General features: G+C 43.3%; 1 protein-coding gene and 1 long non-coding RNA gene across 3 annotated transcripts; both read left to right on the top strand.

Annotated features, from left to right (window-relative positions):
- The first annotated feature begins 24 nt into the window (after window positions 1-24).
- LOC119031728 (RING finger protein 145-like) lies at window positions 25-15,254 on the top strand. 2 transcript variants are annotated; one of them, XM_037120388.1, is made up of 12 exons: window positions 25-230; window positions 3,988-4,239; window positions 6,085-6,193; window positions 6,348-6,439; window positions 7,894-8,129; window positions 8,289-8,464; window positions 9,039-9,179; window positions 9,263-9,445; window positions 9,765-9,912; window positions 10,028-10,150; window positions 10,291-10,524; window positions 10,982-15,254. In XM_037120388.1, exons 2-12 carry the CDS (start codon window positions 4,056-4,058, stop codon window positions 11,573-11,575), a joined length of 2,220 nt encoding a protein of 739 aa, XP_036976283.1. In that variant the 5' UTR covers window positions 25-230; window positions 3,988-4,055; the 3' UTR covers window positions 11,576-15,254. The 2 variants fall into 2 exon arrangements, with proteins under 2 accessions (XP_036976283.1, XP_036976284.1); XM_037120389.1 differs by lacking the exon at window positions 25-230 and adding an exon at window positions 2,911-3,041.
- A 312-nt stretch (window positions 15,255-15,566) lies between these two features.
- LOC119031733 lies at window positions 15,567-19,099 on the top strand. The gene is made up of 2 exons (XR_005078683.1): window positions 15,567-16,850; window positions 18,367-19,099. It is a non-coding gene; the product is annotated as an uncharacterized LOC119031733 (long non-coding RNA).
- Window positions 19,100-19,323: the final 224 nt, after the last annotated feature.

Below are 19,323 nucleotides of genomic sequence, written 5' to 3' on the forward strand. Positions count from 1 at the left end.
CCGAAGGATTTAATGGGGATAGCCTATAATGCGCATGCGCAGTACATGCTCTTCGGTACTTGGGGTAATGGCTGCGAGGTGAGATGAGCGGATCGGCCGCATCCTTCGAGTGTGAGGCGCTTCCATCGAGAGGACCGTTAACTCGGGCGGTGCCGAGTTAAAATGGTCGATATCCGACCCGAAAAGCATCCCGAGACTGTTGTACATACTGCGAACATCGTCCTTCAAATGTAAGTTCCCGTTTTCTTTCACTAGTTCTGGTCGGGCGCCATAGCTAGCTCGGGATGTCTAACGTTACCAGCCTGCTCGCTAGCTAGCTAGCTAACTAGCTCCGGTTGGACTTAGTGGCTACAAGGGGGCAACAGTTAATGCTAACGCAAACTAATCTTCAAATGGTTTAAGCTAACCTCAACTGCTTATTTGTGGGCGTGTGTGGATGTGGCCGCGGCTGCTGGTGTGTAACGTGGCAGCGTCAGAGCCAAGCTAACGCCTGCGGTATGTTTTGTGTTGGTTGTTGACAGTAGCTAGCAGAGCTCCGTGCTAGCTGACTGCGTTAGCTCGAAATGTTGGCGCCGTGCCTGCCGCCTGCTCGATGCAGCTCATCATCTCCACTCTGCACGTAGCCTACTCTCTTACAGCTGTATCACCAACTTAAAACATCACAGCTGGAGAAACCGAAGCCTCACATTTGGATTGTCGGCCCCATAAACACGCTGCAACACATAAAACCAGCGAAGCTAGCAAAGTGTTGCAGTTATTTGCAGCGTAGCTTAGAGATTTCCTCCCGTCGGGGTTACTAGAGTTCATGTTGTAGCCACCACAATAGATGCAGCACTCACTCATCCGTAACGTTTGTAGTCATGGTGTCTCAGTAAAGTGAGTAATGGTATAAATACGACCATTTAAAGTAATCCAACTACTCCATGCACTGTTAGTGCTCATGGATTACGACAGATAAAAATACAGTGTTAGACTGCCGCGTTATATAAGCTCGTGTTCTGCGAAGTGATCTCTCTCTGGCCGGCGCTCGTCGTGGTGAATCCAGAGTTATGTAAGTTATCAGGGTCCTGTCCCGGGATACAGGGATATTAATGGATGGAAACTCTGCTATTGGCAACTTTGATGTATCCTCCGGCGTTAAACAGGGACTGAGAAGTTGTCTTTTAAAGTGCCACAATCAGAGGGTCGTTGTGGAAATGATCAAACTTCATTCTGCTGAGTCTGCTCGAGCCTCTAAGAATAGTCTCAACCTGCAGTTCAGAAAGCAGCACCCTGTGTGAGGAGGACTCAGGTGGTGCAGGGTTGTAAACATGTTGGAGAAGCTCTTCTGTTTGGAGTCGCTGCCGGCTGGTCTGTTAATTTAAGAAAACGGGGAACAGCAGGATCGCTTAGCCTGAAAATAACAATAGACTATGTTTTTTTTCTCAATGGTGGTTAAGTTAGTTTGGAAAACAGTAATTATATCAGGTGTGTTAGCTTAATTGAGTTATATTTAATGCTTGCGATCTAATAGTGTTTTGGTTCATTTGGTATTTTGTGCTTCATCAGCAACTGCATCATTTCATTTAGTTGGGGAAAGGAATGAAACGCAATCTTGAAGTCTAAGTGTAAGTTGGCCTGCACAATTAATCAATATCAATTACAACGTTGTCCAGGTGCAGAAGCAGCAATTTCTCAGAGGTGAAATGCATCATAATGCTGCAGAGATGCCAGGATTACCTGATGACATGTTTGTTTGGTTCAGACTCCAACAAATGTCACATTATCAGGATTTTAATAGTTTTTTTTTATTTAAGAAAATTGACATTTGATGTAAAAATGATCATCCCCACATCAAATCGCAGGAGTAATATCTTTAGAATACACTCTCTATACATTTTTTGAAACCACATTTTGCATCTCTAAGATAAAGCAAATAGTTTATATTGTTAATTTGTTATATTTTCACTTAATAGTTATTTGATGCATGCACCAATATCACCACAACAAATTCCTCGTATGTGTAAAATCGTACTTGGCAATAAAGCTTTTTCTGATTCTGATTCTGATTCTTTTTCTATCTATTCTGTAATCATGTTAATATTTCTGATAGATTGATAAGTAGAATTAAGTAGGCTTCAGTCAGAACCTCAGCAGCCTCGCGGACCACTTATGTCCGTGCTGCAACAATGTAAGACCTCGCGATGAAATCGTAGCCTTCAGAGATTTTGCAATACCCTTTTTTCCACTGATGTATGTCCCTCCTTTTAATATCTCTGATTGGGCCTTTTCTGCAGGGCAGTGTTGCAAATCAATGAGCAGGACAGTTTTATGGCAATACTGGATCTATAAGAGTCTTCCATCAATAAGATGGAGTGCTTCAGTACACTTCTTATCAACATATTGGATTCCTGTAGTCCACACCTGTTTTCTAAACAGTCGTTTATCAATTATATTTATGAAAATGTACTTTTCCACTAATATGGATTTTATGAATCTTACATACTGTGATAGAGAATGTTGACCAACATGTCTGCCAGTAGAAAGTGTTGTAAAGAACTAGATAAACACACTACTAATTGTATCTGTAGATATAAACAGAACAGTGTGTGAACAGCTGGGGAAGTGTATATGTGAATAAGCAGTTTTTGCCCGTATGCCTAATTTGTCCGGCCTGTCGCAGAGTCGCACCTGCATTAGAACACCTGGCAGTGTTACCAGAGTTTATTTTCCCAGTTGCTTGTCCAGCGCTCATGTTAATCTCTGTGCAGTTGATCAGTGTCTGGAAGCAAATAGAATGGCCTGGATGCCTTTACATGTACTTAAGTCTTGATTGATTATTGATTTGGATTGAACCATTTGAATCTGTTTTGTGTCTTTTGGAACTGCAACAACCGTTTTCCAGACTAGCTGATTTTCCATGATGGCACTCGTGAGTTAGGGCAGGGCGACGGCCTGTAAAGAGTTGTTTGGAGGTACTGCTTGGTTCTGTGGACTGCCCCACCTCACTGGTCCTCCCTGCACACACACACAGAAGCACTGGAGAGGCAGCAAGGCCACTGGTTTGTTAAATTGTCACAGATAATCATTTCAACAGCATTAAAACTCACAATACCAGGTCCAAAATGAACAGCTTGTAAAAAACCTAATATCTGATGTGATTGGATTGGTTTCTACAGAGATTGTAAAGGGACAGGGGGAAAAAAGTGACATGTTTCTCGTGCACACGGGAAACTTCCTGGTGAGCATGAGAAATGTTTGTTTTATTTTCCTTTATTGTCCCTTTATGGGCTCCGTAGGTTTCAGCTATTTAGATGAGAAAATGACATTTTATGGATGTGTGTTGACTCTTTATAAATTCGTTGCTCTTTGTCCTCCATCAAGTATTTCTGAGTGTTGTGTTGCTTTGTTGATATAACAAGCGGGATAATAGTGTCAAAGTCTCCAGTTGTTGCATGAACAATAACCTGTATTGTTTGGTTCTGTCATATTGTTTATCTGTGACATAAGTGAATGATTAAACAGTTTGCCAATTAAGTGTATTTTGTGTAAGTTATAGCATCGTTTTTCAATGAATCTGCAAGTGTATCTATACACATTTGTGTTGCTTTAGCTCCACATATGAAAAGGCCCGTTGAATGTTATGAGTGTTAAAGGTTGGGGATTTTAACACCACCCACCTGCCAAATGCAGGAAGAGTGCCAGCCACAATAAAATTTGACTGTTGTTAGCAGTTAGTGTGTTTTGCATGCACTTCTGTAGCCGTTAGAATGAAAAGCCTGTTTGATGTAGATCCAGCTTTATTTGAAATGTTGTGTTTTCTTAACCTATCTCTCTACCTCCCTGTGAAACTCCCTTCTGTCTCCACCCCATTTCTCCTCCTCCTCCTCTTCTGCAGGTTGGCTTTCATCCTTCCCTCATTTCCTGCCCTTGCACTCTGTCACTGCTTCCTATAGTCTCTGCATCCTATTAAATTTGTTCTTGTGCATTGTTTTTCTCTCCCTGCAGTGCACCCACCGTTAACATCCCGTCGTAGTGGTCAGTTCTGCCTGCCGATCAGAGGTAAACCTGAGGCCATGGCAGTGAAGGACCGTGTCGAGGCGGTGCTCAATGTGGGTCTGCGAGTTCCCAGCATCATGCTGCTGGACGTCCTGTACCGCTGGGACGTCAGCTCCTTCTTCCAGAAGATCCAGCGTTCCAGCCTCTCCAACAACCCCCTGTTTCAGTACAAATACCTGGCTCTATACCTGCACTACGTAGGTCAGTGTTGGTGTCACACACACACACACAACACACAACACACACTGTCTGTTCCAGCGCAGTCTTCTTTCTTTAATGGGTCTTCAAGGATAAGTGTAAAGCAAACACTGTATACAAGTGGCTTGTTCTGTCTGCACCATGTAGCATTGTCCAGGTTTGATAATGTAACATTGTAGCCGATGGTCTCTCAGTTCTAATGGCCTGCAGTAGGTGTTTTGTTTATACTATTTGACTGGGCTATCAGCTAAAGTGCCTCCTGTTCCGTTAGCTTTATCGTTAGCTAAGGATACAACAGTCACAATCTTGGTTGGATTTGCATGATTCTCTCTACACAACTCAGTCAGTTTCAGAATGCTCATACAGGGTGGTAGGCAGTAAGCCATGATGAGTCTGTGCTTTGGGGTGAATTCAGGACAGTTTGTTTGCCATGATGACAAGTGGCATTTGCCTAAAACTGTCCTGTTTGTCCAATGGTAAACTAACAATAGCGGATGCTCTGTGAAACCAGTTTTCCTCCTCCAGCAGTGTGGTTTTTGCCCCAGCAGTGGCATTCTGGCAGCGTGACTCAGCGGTGCCAGTCAAACTTGCTGTGAGACCGAGTGTCGAGTGTGTAGGTCGCTCTGTCGACAGAGAAAGTTACACAGTAGAATTGAAAAGTAACAAACAAAAAGGCTGTGAGAGCACCATCCTTCATCAAGCCTGACCTGTAATCCAACCTTTTCTGTGGTCTGTGTTTTTTGTGTTCTCCATGCACTTATACTGCTTATACTAGACTAGCCTAATACAAATACATCCTGCAGCCTCTCTATGGGTGCTGCCATTAATGTGTGATGTCAGACAACTGCTTCTTCATGAGGTCCAGGTAGAGTGATTTGGCAGCCCAGTAGGACTTCTGCTCTGGAGTGACATTCCATTGCAGTTTTTCTAGAAGGAGGTCAAACATTTTCAAGTTGAGAGTTTTCTGGAATGCAGCATTAAGTTTAATCTCTTAGCGGTACAGTTAACCCTGAATTGCAGAAGTCTTTTTAATAGTGGCAGCTACATTTTTGATTCACCACCACAGAAATGTGTTGAAACCTGCTTTTAAAACACTCTTCTATGCTGTGGGCCTGGATTGAATTTTAACTGGATGGTTTCCCAGATTTGTGATAAGTTCTGTGTGTTATACTTAAATATCAATGAACAAACATGTTAACAAACATATTGTGAAGTCTTTGTAAGCTGTTAACCTTGTCTTACAAGTAATGACCCATCCGTTTTGGCAGGTGTCCGGTGTATTGACACAGAAGCACTGAAACAAAGGAGCATATATGTGAGGGTGAAGTTGAAACAGTAAAGTCTCAACACGCTCAGGCTAACATAGAAACCAAGCTAGCTAAAAGAAAACTGTTTGTTCAAACCACAGACCAGCTCAGTGTTGAGTTTTATTATGTCTGCGTTTGTGAGTGTGCTGTCAGACTTGGCTGCAGTTGGTTAATGAGCCAATAGGCTTGGTATGTGCTGATTTGCGCTGTGGGTGGACAGACAGAATAAAAGGGGAGAGAGGCTGTGAAACCAAAGTAACTGTTGCTATGCACTGAGGAGCTTTAGGTAGCGGACTGTTGTACGATAAGCCTGTTGGCAGCGGTGAATGTTTGATTGACCGTCAAAAATAGCTCCCTGCAATTACATAAGAAACATCTGTCACACACACATAATAATAATACGCATCAAGTATGTCAGTTTTGTGATTGAAAACACAGCATGGTCAGCAAAGTGCAAGAAAAGCTTTTGTAAGTATTTTCACAGTCTTCCTTTGTGCTGTTTTTGTTGAGTGTCAATAAGATTGTTTGTGTCCACATGCAGGTTACATCCTGAGCCTGGTGCTCCTGACTCTGCCTCGTCAACACCTGGTTAAACTCTACCTGTATGTCCTTACGGCCCTGCTACTGTTTGCTGGTCACCAAGTCTCAAGGTACACACACCATTAGACATTATGTCATGCAGCTATCCCATGATCTCCTTTTGCTGGTTCAGATGAGAGGTCGGGAATCTTTGTGTTAAGTTATAGGATGACGTTATATAATAATAGATTTCCTGTAAAATGAGCATTTTGATCTCTTTGTCAGGGACTACGTGCGCAGTGAACTGGAGTCTGGCCATGAAGGACCCATCTACCTGGAACCTCTCTCCATGAACAGATTCACCACTGCCCTTATAAGTATGTTATTACGTATGAATGCATGAAGACACGTGTGCAGTACACATGACGGGGCATGAATGCATCGTACAAACAGTTAAACACCAGGCAGGTGGATCCATTTCATCAGCTGCTTTCACAGCTCAACTCTTTACCCTCTCACACTCTTCTTCGTGGTTGCCCATGCATGTGGAGAGTCAATAAAAGTCTGGACCAAGAATGACACAGATCATCTGTCACTTACAATCCTGCAATTTCCACTAAAGTACCCATATGTAACCTGTGGTTACTGTACCTCAGTGGGAGAGCTTTTTTCTGTTTCCACCATGGACAGTACTCTGATATGTAGGCGGGAGTGTCACTGGCTGGGCATTGTTGGGAAACAACAGGGGAAACTGGCCTAAACACATGAGAAGCTGATGCATTTATTAAGTGACATAATTCGACCGATACTGTACACGACTGCCTGACTGACAACATATACAAACTGCTGCTCTCTTTTCCCTTTAGCTCTGCTCGCACCCCTGGTCTCTTTTCTGCCCCCTCCCCCCTTCTCTCTTTTGTTCAACCACACACTCAATACTCACAGCGCAGAACACATGTGTGGTTGTTTATCACAACAGGGAAACAAGCTTTGGTTGAGAAAACGCTGCAGGCAGCAAGACAAAAGACTGCTGAGAAAGCAAATAAGAGTTTGGGAAATTCTACCTCAGAGTGCAGAGGACGAGACGACTTGTTCTGACTGACCGATTGGTGGTCTGCAGTGTTTTGACTCCACCTTTTGGAATCTGATCAGTATGCTAGTAACCTCAAATGAAGGGTAACCAAAAACAAAATGATATTGAGTTTCACTGGCCTGGTATTTCCTGTAACAAAGCTTTTTTTTGTGTTTTGTGCTTTCTCACACATAAGGCAGTGTTTTAGGTCACTGAACACATTGCTTTTTGAAACCCCCTACTAGTGGAGATATTAAGAAACTCTGTTGTCACTGTTTAGCTTGTCCAGATGTAAAGTTTAACCTTAACTCTGTGTGACTGGAAATTCATCAGACCATGGACCATAGGACCTGGTTTCATCTTACTAGAGGGTAGATACGGAGTCTCCTGTGCTATAAATAGACCATACTGAGAGCTGATTTCGCTGCACAGTGAAAGCCTGAGAAAGCAAAAATAACATGGTTACAGTGACAAAGATAGAGTGCTGTGTAGAGAGAGGGGGGGATTAAAGCGACTAATTATAAAAGTGGACTCCAGATTATTTCTTATTGGGTGTTTGTTTGGCTTTTGCAGCTGACATTTTGTCACCACACTGATCTAAATCATCTAAATGTTTTCAGACGGTTGTTTTATTTGAGCTCTCAATAAGACAAACATCAACAGACCGCACATGAGAACAAGCTGTTCATAAACCACATTTGCAGCAGTGTGTGCACACTCTCATGCTTCTGTACGTACGTCTCCTTTCATCTGTTTCAGGTCAGCTGGTGGTGTGTACACTCTGTTCCTGTGTGATGCAGACCAAGAGGATTTGGCTTTTCTCTGCTCACCTCCTCCCTCTGGTGGCCAGACTGTGTCTGGTCCCACTGGAGACCATCGTCTTCATCAATAAGTTCTCCATGATCTTCACGGGCCTGGAGGTCATTTACTTCCTGGCTTCTAACTTGTTGGTACCATACAACCTGGCCAAGACTGCCTACAGGGAGCTGGCTCAGGTAATATATTCGATATGTGTCCTAATCGTGCACGTTCTTTCAGTCTTTGACAGGATTTCAGGAGTATTAGTCCTGAGAGATTTCCTTGTTTGTAATATTAATGTGATTCTGTCTTTGGCCCAATGACCTCCATCTCTCTCTCTGTCTCTCGTCCCTCAGGTGGTGGAAGTGTACGGGCTGCTTGCTTTAGGAATGTCTCTATGGAACCAGCTGGTCCTTCCCGTTCTCTTCATGTGTTTCTGGCTACTGCTGTTTGCTCTGCAGATCTACTCATACTTCAGCACCAGAGATCAGCCTACCTCAAGAGAGAGGCTCCTTTTCCTCTTTCTTACCAGGTAAGTGATCAATCTGTGTGGGGCATCACAGAGAGTTTGTTCAGTCTGTGTCTGTAGCCTCATATTTTGAGATACATTGTCGTGTTGGTTTGTGCATCTCAATAGCAAATTTCATGCAAACTGGTCATGCAAACTGGTCAGTAATTGTGGAGAAATGTTCCTTGGACCAAACTGACGTCACCCTGCTTGAGCTCACAGGAGCCAGATCAGTATGTTATAGGTCTCCTGGGCTACTTCAGTTTGCCAAAACAGGGTTATGATTTTTATCCCTCCACCTTGACGAGAGCTGTGGCCAGAGGCTTTTTGTTTTTGGGTAGTCTGTAGGTGCATGTCCAAGCCATCCTCAATCTTTTGGACACAATATCTCTGAAAGGCCCAGATTTTCCTTCTGGGGGCAGATGATGTTGTTCACCGTACAGATTGTAATGGATTTAAACTGCAGCTGGACTGGTGTGTTGATTTTTACAACCACGAGGCTGTAATTCTAGTTTGGGTGTTTTATTTGCCTTGTGTTGTAACCATCCTTTACTCACCACCTCCTCCTTCTTCTCCCCCCCTCCCTCCCTGTCCTCAGTATTGCAGAATGTTGTAGTACACCGTACTCCCTGCTGGGTCTGGTTTTCACCGTCTCCTTCATTGCTTTGGGAGTTCTCACACTCTGCAAGTTCTACCTTCAAGGTTACAGAGCCTTTATGAATGACAACACCATGCACAGGTCAGTCAGCGAGGATGTGTGTGGGTTTGTTGAGGGTGTCTGATTTCTAGTTTTAATCACCTTGTGTGTTCGTTCCTGTGCAGGGGGATGACCGAGGGCATCACCCTGCTGATCCTCGCTGTCCAGACCGGCCTCATCGAGCTTCAGGTCATTCACAGAGCCTTCCTCCTCTCCATCATCCTCTTCATTGTTGTTGCTTCCATCCTGCAGTCCATGCTGGAGATAGCTGACCCCATAGTCCTGGCCCTGGGAGCGTCCAGAGACAAGTAAGTTCAATTTACCATACATCTTGTTTTTACTGAGAATTTGTTTCCTTAACAATTCTTACTCTCCGTCTTGAAAGATAGTGCAGCATGTCTTCCAAAAACAGATTTCTGCTGTGAAAATTGCTGAACACTTGAGTGCTTTGGCTTCACTGCAACAAGCTTAAAGGTCAAAACTGGGGAATAAATTTGGTTATTATGGCCGCAAAGGGCAGGCAGTGTTTTTTGAAAACAAGAAAAAAAACCTGGCTGGTGGTGTTGAAGCAAAGTTTCCACATTGGAACAGATGAAGCTGATCCTTTTCTCTTGTCTGTCCCTGCAGGAGTTTGTGGAAACACTTCAGAGCTGTGTCTCTGTGTCTGTTCTTGCTGATCTTTCCAGCCTACATGGCCTACATGATCTGTCAGTTCTTCCACATGGACTTCTGGCTTCTCATCATCATCTCCTCCTCCATCCTCACCTCCCTGCAGGTAACACAACAAACTCCTGTTTTATCTACTGTGCCTGAGGATCCTTATGAATCTATATTTTGTGATTAGTTATTCAACTGAATAACATCCAGACGCTCCCTTCTGTCACCCTCAGGTTCTTGGCACTCTGCTGATCTACGTTCTTTTCATGGTGGAGGAGTTTCGTAAGGCTCCAGTGGAGAACATGGATGAAGTTATCTACTGTGTCAATGGGACCTACAGATTGCTGGAGTTCCTGGTGAGTGTCACACATGCACACATGGTATACAGCTTCGTAAAGGAGCACAATTGAGAAGGCAGGATGTTTATAAAAGCATTGTTGAAACACAGTGTTGCATCTGTTACATTAAGACATTGGCTGGTTTCCTCCTCTGCCAGGTTGCGGTGTGTGTGGTGTGTTACGGCGTGTCAGAGACTGTGTTTGGGGAGTGGAGTGTGATGGGCAGCACCATCATCCTGGTCCACTCCTACTATAATGTCTGGCTCAGAGCCCAGCTGGGCTGGCAGAGTTTCCTGCTCAGGAGAGATGCTGTAAACAAGATCAAGAGTCTCCCCACGGCCAGCAACACACAGCTGGAACAGTACAACGACATCTGCGCTATCTGCTACCAGGTATGTGCTGGTTCTGCCTGTTTCTGTTCATGGCCAACAACATATTTCAGTGTTTCAGTTGAAGCTACAACCCCATTCCACAAATCAATCAGAATCTGACAGCTGACTGGGAAATGTATTTCATGTTTAGATCATCAACAAATATTAGCTTAAAACATTCAGAATAACAGTTTGATCTTGTTTGTCTTGTGTTGCAGAAATAGCTATTGAAGTTAGCATGCTAACCAGCTAGCTCCTAGCCATATTGTAACTCAAGAGGTGATAGTAAACTGTTTCCACTGAACACAGTTCATTTGCAAATGATTGCATTCTGTTTTTATTTAATGTTTTACACAGCACACCAACTTTTTTAGAGTCAGAGTTAATGTGGATCTGATGCATCTTATAGGCCAGAGTGGTTTTGAAATGAAATAAATATAACGACACAGCCGCTGTGTGTTTGTGTTCTCTCCCTCAGGACATGAACAGTGCTGTCATCACTCCCTGCAGTCATTTCTTCCACGCTGGCTGTCTGAAGAAATGGCTGTACGTCCAGGAGACATGCCCCCTCTGTCACTCGCAACTCAAGGGCCAATCACCAACCACCACTGCCCCCAACCAAGACGCCCCTGTGGCCAATCAGAGCCCTGCAGAGCAGGACGAAGCCAATAAGAAGCAGAAAGATGGCACTCCAGATGATGGGAAGGAGGGGGGAACAGGAGAGCAAGGGGGAGATAACAGACCTGTCATATCAGCTGGAGAAACCTCCTCCTCCTCCTCCTCCTCCTCTGGTGTACCCTCTGCTCCCCAGAACCTGAAGACTTCATCATCATCTTCCTCTTCTTCTCCTTCCCCACTTGTGACTGAATCTAAGAACCAGCTGCCCTCAGATCATCCCTCGCCATCTTCCTCCGACACATCGGACATGTCCCCCTCCGTCTCTCACCACTCGTCCTCGCAGGCTGAACCTGAGGAATCATCATCACCACCATCATCATTATCATCACCACAACAGCCTGACCAGCCCACTTCCCCTTCTGATGAACAGTGTCCTCCTTCATGCAGCCTCTGAGCCCCCTCGCAACACATTAGACATACATGCATGCACATATAAACACACAATCTAAATACTCCATCTGCCAGTATTCTGCCTGTATTCTACTCGTCCAGCGGTCGGCTATCCCATCATGTCAGAAATTCAACTCCATATTCCTCCGTTTTCATTTGGAGGAAAAAAAAATCCAAAACAATCTCTAAGCAAATATTCATCACTCAGCATTTTACAGTCTTGGAACAGATCATCTCAGTGTGTTTCCATGACGAGTTTAACTTTCATGCCAGCGATGATTTCATTAGAGCGGGCATAACTTTTTCCATGGGTTTCTTTTTCCTTTCCCACAAAAAGGGGACAGCAGTAATCTCATCTCATGAATAATTGGGAGTTCTACATCATGTCCACGAAATGTGAAATCCTGAATGAAACTGAAGTATCACTCAATTATTTTTTTGCTGTTTTTCTTAGAACTTCCCATTGATATTAGTCCCATGGTGACACTGATAGAATCAAGCTTATTTCCTTTCAGTCCCAAACATTTCATGTGATGGTCGTTCCCATCCTGCCTTCGGTTTGTGCAGCAGCACTGTCGTTGCTGTACACTTCGTAGTATTTGGTTTCTCTCTGTAGTCCTGTATGTGCCATGATCTGTGGACGAATGGTTCAAAGCATTCAGAGAGCCTTGACGGTTGCGTTTTTAAACAGCGATTCACAAAGTACAAATTTCTCCATTGGTTTTGATAAAGATTTGTGTGTATTGGAGAATACAGAGAGCATCAAGAGAGATTGAATGTTGTTTTTCTCGAGGCCATCACATGACCTGAAGCCTGGTGCTCAAAGAGGATACATGATGTGGTCTAGTCAAATGTTCACATGGAAGACAAATTGATTTCATGTGTCAAAGCTTCAAATCAAACTTGTTTGGCTGGTCCCAGCAACAGCAGCTTCACTCCTCATCGCCAAACTTTTGTATTCCTGTTGAAGAAATGTTATTTTTAAGATAATTTTTACATTGCCGCTTTATCAGATGACGCGCAGTGCAGACAGACTGAAAGTGAGGGAGAGGACGGGGAAGACGTGCAAGAGAGGCCACGTTTTAAGCTTGTATCTGACCCTTCAGTGGAGCGAAGTGTAAATTAGCCCTCAGAGCTCAAACTTCGTCGTCGTTGGCTCTCATTAATTCATGGTACTTATCCGCACTCGTCGCCCCGAGATCAGCTGATTCACACACACACGCTCACTGAACCAGGACATCCGATGTTTGTCGTGGAGCCGGCAGTCGTTGACTCTTTCACGGCTCCATCCAGTCGCATCAGAGCACCCTCACCATCCTCCTCCTCCTCCATGAAATGTTTCTACCAGCAAATTGAGCCGCTCGATAAGAAAGCTTTTTCACACACACACACACACACACACACTGATGGCTCCCGTGACGTGTGTGTGATGGAGAGTCTGAAGGTTTAATAGAAAGACTTGAGAACCAGAGAATGCCGAGTCCTGATGCACGCTTATTTGTAGAGCCTGCACGCTGCCACTGTTACCATAGCGTTTATTCGTTTGTCCCGCCGTGTTCTCCACCCCGGCTACCGATGTTTCTTCTTCTGCCATTTTTGTTTTCCTTTTCTTTTCTTGGATTGCATTTGCACTAATGTCATTTATACTAGCGATGCTCCTAAGCCGTTTCTGTGGCTGTCAGCAACCAAATACCCTCTGATGTTGTTTGTGTACGAGGAAACAGCCGAATCTGTTTGTGTGTAATGTATATAAATGTTGCCCTGTATGGCATCTATATTAAACCAGAGGAGTGTTGATATATGAATAAGATCGGGGCTCGATTTCTCCAAGGCTTCCTGGTGGTTCGACAGTCTTTGTTACTGTACATGTCTGTGGACAAAGACAAACTTGGAAGCTTTCGGGAAGGCGAGCGCTCTGACCTGAGACCAGCCAGTGTTACCGCCTCTCCGGTCTGTATGACGCGTCCTCACGCTGGTGTGATCACTCCGGTGCCCTCTACTGTTAGGAGTGGGATCAGCATGGCGCAGACGGACAGGAGACGCACTAGTTAACCATTGACAGTATTACTTACTACCACTATTACTAAAGGTCTTATTACTATGAATGACTTTATCGTTGACATTGGAAAGCGTTGGCTGCAGGGCTCAGAATGAATACATTAATACTCGATGTAGGATCCGACCTGGCCAGCGCTCGTTTATCTATTTGTGTTAATTTTTTTTTTTTTTTTTTTAAGAGATGAAATGTAGAGTTTGATGTATTTTGCACATGTTCCTCTGAAAGGTGAACATAAGGACATCTTTCTGTATTCTCATCAGCTCCATTCCTTAAGTCTTTGATTTCATACAAAAGCACTTGAAACCTTTTACACACATTTTAAAACATCCTCATACTCACTTGTTCTTTGTTTTTTTTGGTTTTTTGGTTTTTTTTTTTACCATGGAGCATTTGAAGCGTGTCAGGCAGAGCGATCACCTGCACGATGAAACGTCTCCACGATGTGATGACTGTCACTGGCGACTGTATGTGAATGTGCATCGCAGAATTAAATGATACCTGGCAGAGAGTTCTCCCAGCTGTTGATTCCAGACGTATTTGCTCTGTTTATACTCCATGTTGGAGAGATTGCAGTAGTTGCAGTGACTCCAGGCGCTGAACTGTGACATATTGTTTCATACTGTCTGGGACAGTTTAACATCAAATGTTTTAATCAAAGCTCCATGTTTAATATTTGACTATTGAACGTCTTCATCTGAGAACTGAAGGAAGCTTATGGACATTACCTATTTAAAGTTTTTTAGACTCTTTTAAATGCATTATTTGCATTTCAAAGCACCTCTGAGATTTTAGCTGAGGGACTGACTTCATGTGAAACAGAGCTGCAGACTTCCTTCACGATCCGTTATTGCTTCTTCGAATTGCTTCCTTTATCCAACAACAGTCCAAAACCCCTCAGAACTCTTCATTTAATTAGTTTCATCATAAAGAACAAAAAATCAACAAATGCTTTAAGTTAAAAATCTTCAACCAGCAACTAAAACAGGACTGAAACTATTTTTCTGCTCACAAAATAATCAATCAGCTGATTGCTTTATCGGCTCATCGTTTCAACTGCATCAGGGAGTGAACCTGTTAGAGAGCAGCTTCTCTCCTGAGCTTTAATGTGTTTTAAAATTATTACATTATTGCACTAAACATGTCAGGTCATCAGATTTAACTTGATCACTGTCATCACTGATTTTCTGCTAAAAAACAACTTTACAATCAAGCGTTCCCTCGATGACCACCAGCCAGTGTAAGAACTGAAGTCGGTCTCTCATCTGAAATCCAGATGTTTCTCAGACAATACTTTGCAAAACCATGAATATAACATTAAAAATGTAAGCAAATATGATGGAATCAGTAGCTGCCACAGATCTGTAGAGGACGGGGCTCTGCCGCCTCGTACTGTCGCCTCTGACTGAGACTTACTTCACATCTCTGTTTAATTTCTCTTCTTTACGTCTGGTTTAGTTTTTCCACTCACACATTCAGGACCTGCTCTGTCAAACCGGACTCTGAATGCCAGTTATGTTCTGTTTAAAAAGCCCCACGGTTGACTTGTGGACTTGATGCCTGGCATTGCCTTTGGTTATTTTACAAAAATTGAATGTCAGAAATAAAACGAACCATCCACTCTGGACTCGGCCTTGATTTTTATTTCAGATGCCTGATTTAAAACCGCATCATGTGATAATATTATGTATTATTATGAGATTGTTATTTGTAGCAGTAGGCCAACTACTGATACTACTGTATGGTACAATACGGCACCGGTCTCAACTTTTGTAGAAAAGCCGGATCAGAAAAAACTGCACTTCTCCGGTCTATTTAGATCATTGACATCAACCTCAGACAGGTTTGGTCATTAGTTTGCCAGGTGAGACTAATTAAAGGAGGTTGATCCACATTGTTAAGCAACTCACAGGTTTCATGCAGTGTGGGGAAACAGAAAGATCTGTGTGCAGATGGAAAGCATGTCATAGTGCAGTATGTTGCAAAAGAAATGAAAATGTTGGATATTTCAGGAGAAATGAAGAGAGATCATGGTACTGTGGAAAGATTTGTGTGATAAAGGCGTATTAAGGAAAGTGACTCATCGTTTTAAGAGAGCAGCTGTGAAAAAAGCCACAGATGAGCAGCAAACAGGTATTAGAAGCTGCTGGTGCCTCAACGCTGGATCCTCCAGAGGCTTGCTGATGTGCATACAGCTGTATTTCATCCACCCTGAACCGATGCCCACAAGGAGGAACGATCACAGTGGGCTCAGAAACACATGAAACTACTTTTTCCAACAGTTGTATTCACTGACGACTGCCGTGCTTCCCTGGATGGTGCAGATGGACGGAGTTCACTGATGTCCCAACAAGGCTGCGACGTCAGCAGGGAGGGGCTGGAGTCTTTGTTCTGGACTGGAATCATGGAAGGTGTCAGAATGACCTCTGCAGAATATATGTGGAGTTCCTAACTGCCCATTTCCTGCTGATGGTAAAATAATTTTCATAGAAGATAAAGAACCGTCCTGCGCTGCAAAACATGCCGCTGAGGTCTTTACTGCTGTGAGCATGAAGCGAGAAACAATCATGGTGTGGCCTCCATCATCCCCAGACCTCCATCACCCCTAGACCTCTATCATCCCCAGACCTCCATCACCCCTAGACCTCTATCATCCCCAGACCTCCATCACCCCTAGACCTCTATCATCCCCAGACCTCCATCACCCCTAGACCTCCATCATCCCCAGACCTCCACCATCCCCTGACCTCCATCATCCCCAGACCTCCATCATCCCCAGACCTGCTTCATCCCCAGACCTGCTTCATCCCCAGACCTCTATCATCACCAGACCTCCATCATCCCCAGACCTCCTTCATCCCCAGACCTCTATCATCTCCAGACCTCCATCATCTCCAGACCTCTATCATCTCCAGACCTCCATCATCCCCAGACCTCCATCATCACCAGACCTCCTTCATCCCCAGACCTCCATCATCCCCAGACCTCCACCATCCCCAGACCTCCATCATCCCCAGACCTGCTTCATCCCCAGACCTGCTTCATCCCCAGACCTCCATCATCCCCAGACCTTCTTCATCCCCAGACCTCCATCATCCCCAGACCTCTATCATCCCCAGACCTCCTTCATCCCCAGACCTCCATCATCACCAGACCTCTATCATCTCCAGACCTCCACCCTACAGACAACCTATGAAGCATCTTTAAAAGAAGCTCCATGAGGGTGAGCGAAAGTTTACCTCTGAGCAGCAGCAGGTCTGGGAGGCAGTTCTGGCATCCTCGAAGGAAGTACAGGCAGAAACTTTACATGGATGTATAGAAATAGACTAACATTAGTGTATATACATAATGTTTTAGTGTGATGTCAAAGAAGGGCTCCTCTGTAACTGGATCTGTCACGATGTTTCCGATTTAAGACAAACTTTGATTTTAGAAAAATTACCTCCTGATGCAAAAACATACAACAGGCTGTTTTCAATCCTTTTCTTCTGTTTTACAAAATTATTTGGAACTAATTCACAGAACAAAAAAAAATCCCATTGACTTCCAATTATATGTGTTATTTAGGACAAGAAAGAATAACAACACTAAAAGCATAATAATTTGGAACATATTGTAACAGAATAGCTCTGCTTTTATTACAAGATGTACTAAAGATTGCAACTTACAAGAAAAAAACCTAAATGCGACAGTAAAAAGGAGAAAGGGAAACAATTTCTAAACAGTTTAAAACATTTTGAAAAGATTAAATGAAGCAAAACATACATACAAGATATGACAGCTGTTTGCTTTGATTCATTAATTCATTTATTCAACCTTTTTTTAAATCAATGATATCGACAGCACAAATAAAAGAAATTAAACACAACTGGTGCAAGAATGATAGAAGAAACAAATAACATGGAGAAAAGTGCTGAAAATGTAAAGAAACACAACCAGACGACAGGACAGCAGTCTGAAGTCTTTTTCTCTTGACTGTTCAGAGTTTGGAGAAGCTGCAGGACTCAGACAGAAGATGGCGCTGTTGGGCTGTTTTTAGAGCGCGCGGGAGCTGATGCGGGAGACGACCCGCAGCTGGACACACACACACACACACACACACACACACACACACACACACACACACACAGTGAGTTTATTCCCTGTGTCCATCTTTAATCTGCCGGGTTCTTCCTGCTCTCTCGGGCTCCTACAGATTTATTAAATTCATTAATTAAATATTTTTATTCTTAATATCTGTAATGATTTGTTCTTGCGTTTAAAACTTATTAATTTATATTTCTAATGCAGATTAAATATCAGTTGATCTTCACAGTGACCTGTGGACACCGCTGGTATTTGTCCATTTGTCTCATGTTTAAAAAAATCTTTGATCATCTTCAGAATAATTTAAATAATATTTCAGAATGTTTATAAATCGATAATATAATTTCCTAACAATGCAACAAGAACCTTTTGATTTATTATAAATTGTATTTAATGTTTTTTGTTTTAATTTTGCAAGTGAATATTTTATCGTATTTTTATTTCTAACACCTGAAGTTTTACATTAATACATTAATTTGTCACATTTCTTCGCAGAGACGAACCTGCAGTTAGTTTCTATATTTTAATTGTTTAAGTTGAACACGTGCTCGGATCGATCGTCACACACACGTGTGTGTTCAGTCCTCTCTCTCTCTCTCTCTCTCTCTCTCTCTCTCTCTCTCTCTCTGTCTCTCTCTCTCTTCTATATGCAGGAAACTGGAGCAGAAAAGACTTTTATTCTCCATAATCAAGGTCAGGAGCGTTTTTCAATAACCTTTGGGAATTAAAGCCTGGAGCTGCGCCAGATCGTCCTGCCAATCATCCCCACAGCCGGCTGAATAATACACAAGTTGTTGACCTTTTGCACCTCTGCAGATCGATACTCTGCAGCTTTATTTTATTAAAAAATAATTTAAAATAAAGAGAGAGTTGACGCGATTATCTATTAATATGTGTGTTTGGGTTTGGATTCCCTCTCGGCGTGATAAATAGTTTGGAATAACAGATGGTGCTGCAGGAGACAAAGCGGGGATCTGGTAGCAATTATCCTCAATTATGTTCATTGTTATTTTGAGCTAATTATTGTTATTGTCGCTTTTGTTTGTGCGTCTTGCGGCGCGAGCCTGCAATAAGGAGGCCGGCGGAGGACAATGAGGAGCGGAGAGATGTTGTGGCTTCTCTATCCGAGCCGGACCGGTTCGTCTAAATTAAACCTGCGTGGAGAAGTTCAGGCTTCAGATCAGAATCACAGAGTGTCTGCAGAACACCAGCTGAGCTTCCGCTGTGGGATCAGATCGGCCTGATCGATTTCTTCTTCGTTCCATCATTATAGAATAAGAAATATTATTGTGTTAAAGTTCCAATCAGATCCTCCAAAACTAAATTATTCGTGTTTCGTTTTTTTCCTTTTTGTATTTTTATAATAAAAGCACATGTTGGAGATCATTAATGTGATTGTGTTTGTGTGCGTCCTGATGAAGAGCCGCTGAGCAGCTTCCAGGAACTTTCGCGGGCGATTTTTAAAGATTAAATCTCCACATTTGCAGAGAAGAGACGTTTCTGCAAAGTCTGCAGAGGACAGAGGACGGAGGACAGAGGACGGAGGACGGAGGACAGAGGACAGAGGACGGAGGACAGAGGACGGAGGACGGAGGAGCTCCGTGCCGCTC

This window comes from Acanthopagrus latus, chromosome 13, assembly GCF_904848185.1.
Source record: "Acanthopagrus latus isolate v.2019 chromosome 13, fAcaLat1.1, whole genome shotgun sequence".
In the NCBI taxonomy this organism is placed as follows: Eukaryota; Metazoa; Chordata; class Actinopteri; order Spariformes; family Sparidae; genus Acanthopagrus; species Acanthopagrus latus.

Coding starts and splice junctions, on each gene's coding strand:
- LOC119031728 (XM_037120388.1), top strand. CDS start 4,056: ATGGCAGTGAAGGACCGTGTCGAGGCGGTGCTCAATGTGGGTCTGCGA. Junction 4,240..6,084: donor TCTATACCTGCACTACGTAG/GTCAGTGTTGGT, acceptor GTCCACATGCAG/GTTACATCCTGAGCCTGGTG. Junction 9,180..9,262: donor AATGACAACACCATGCACAG/GTCAGTCAGCGA, acceptor GTTCCTGTGCAG/GGGGATGACCGAGGGCATCA.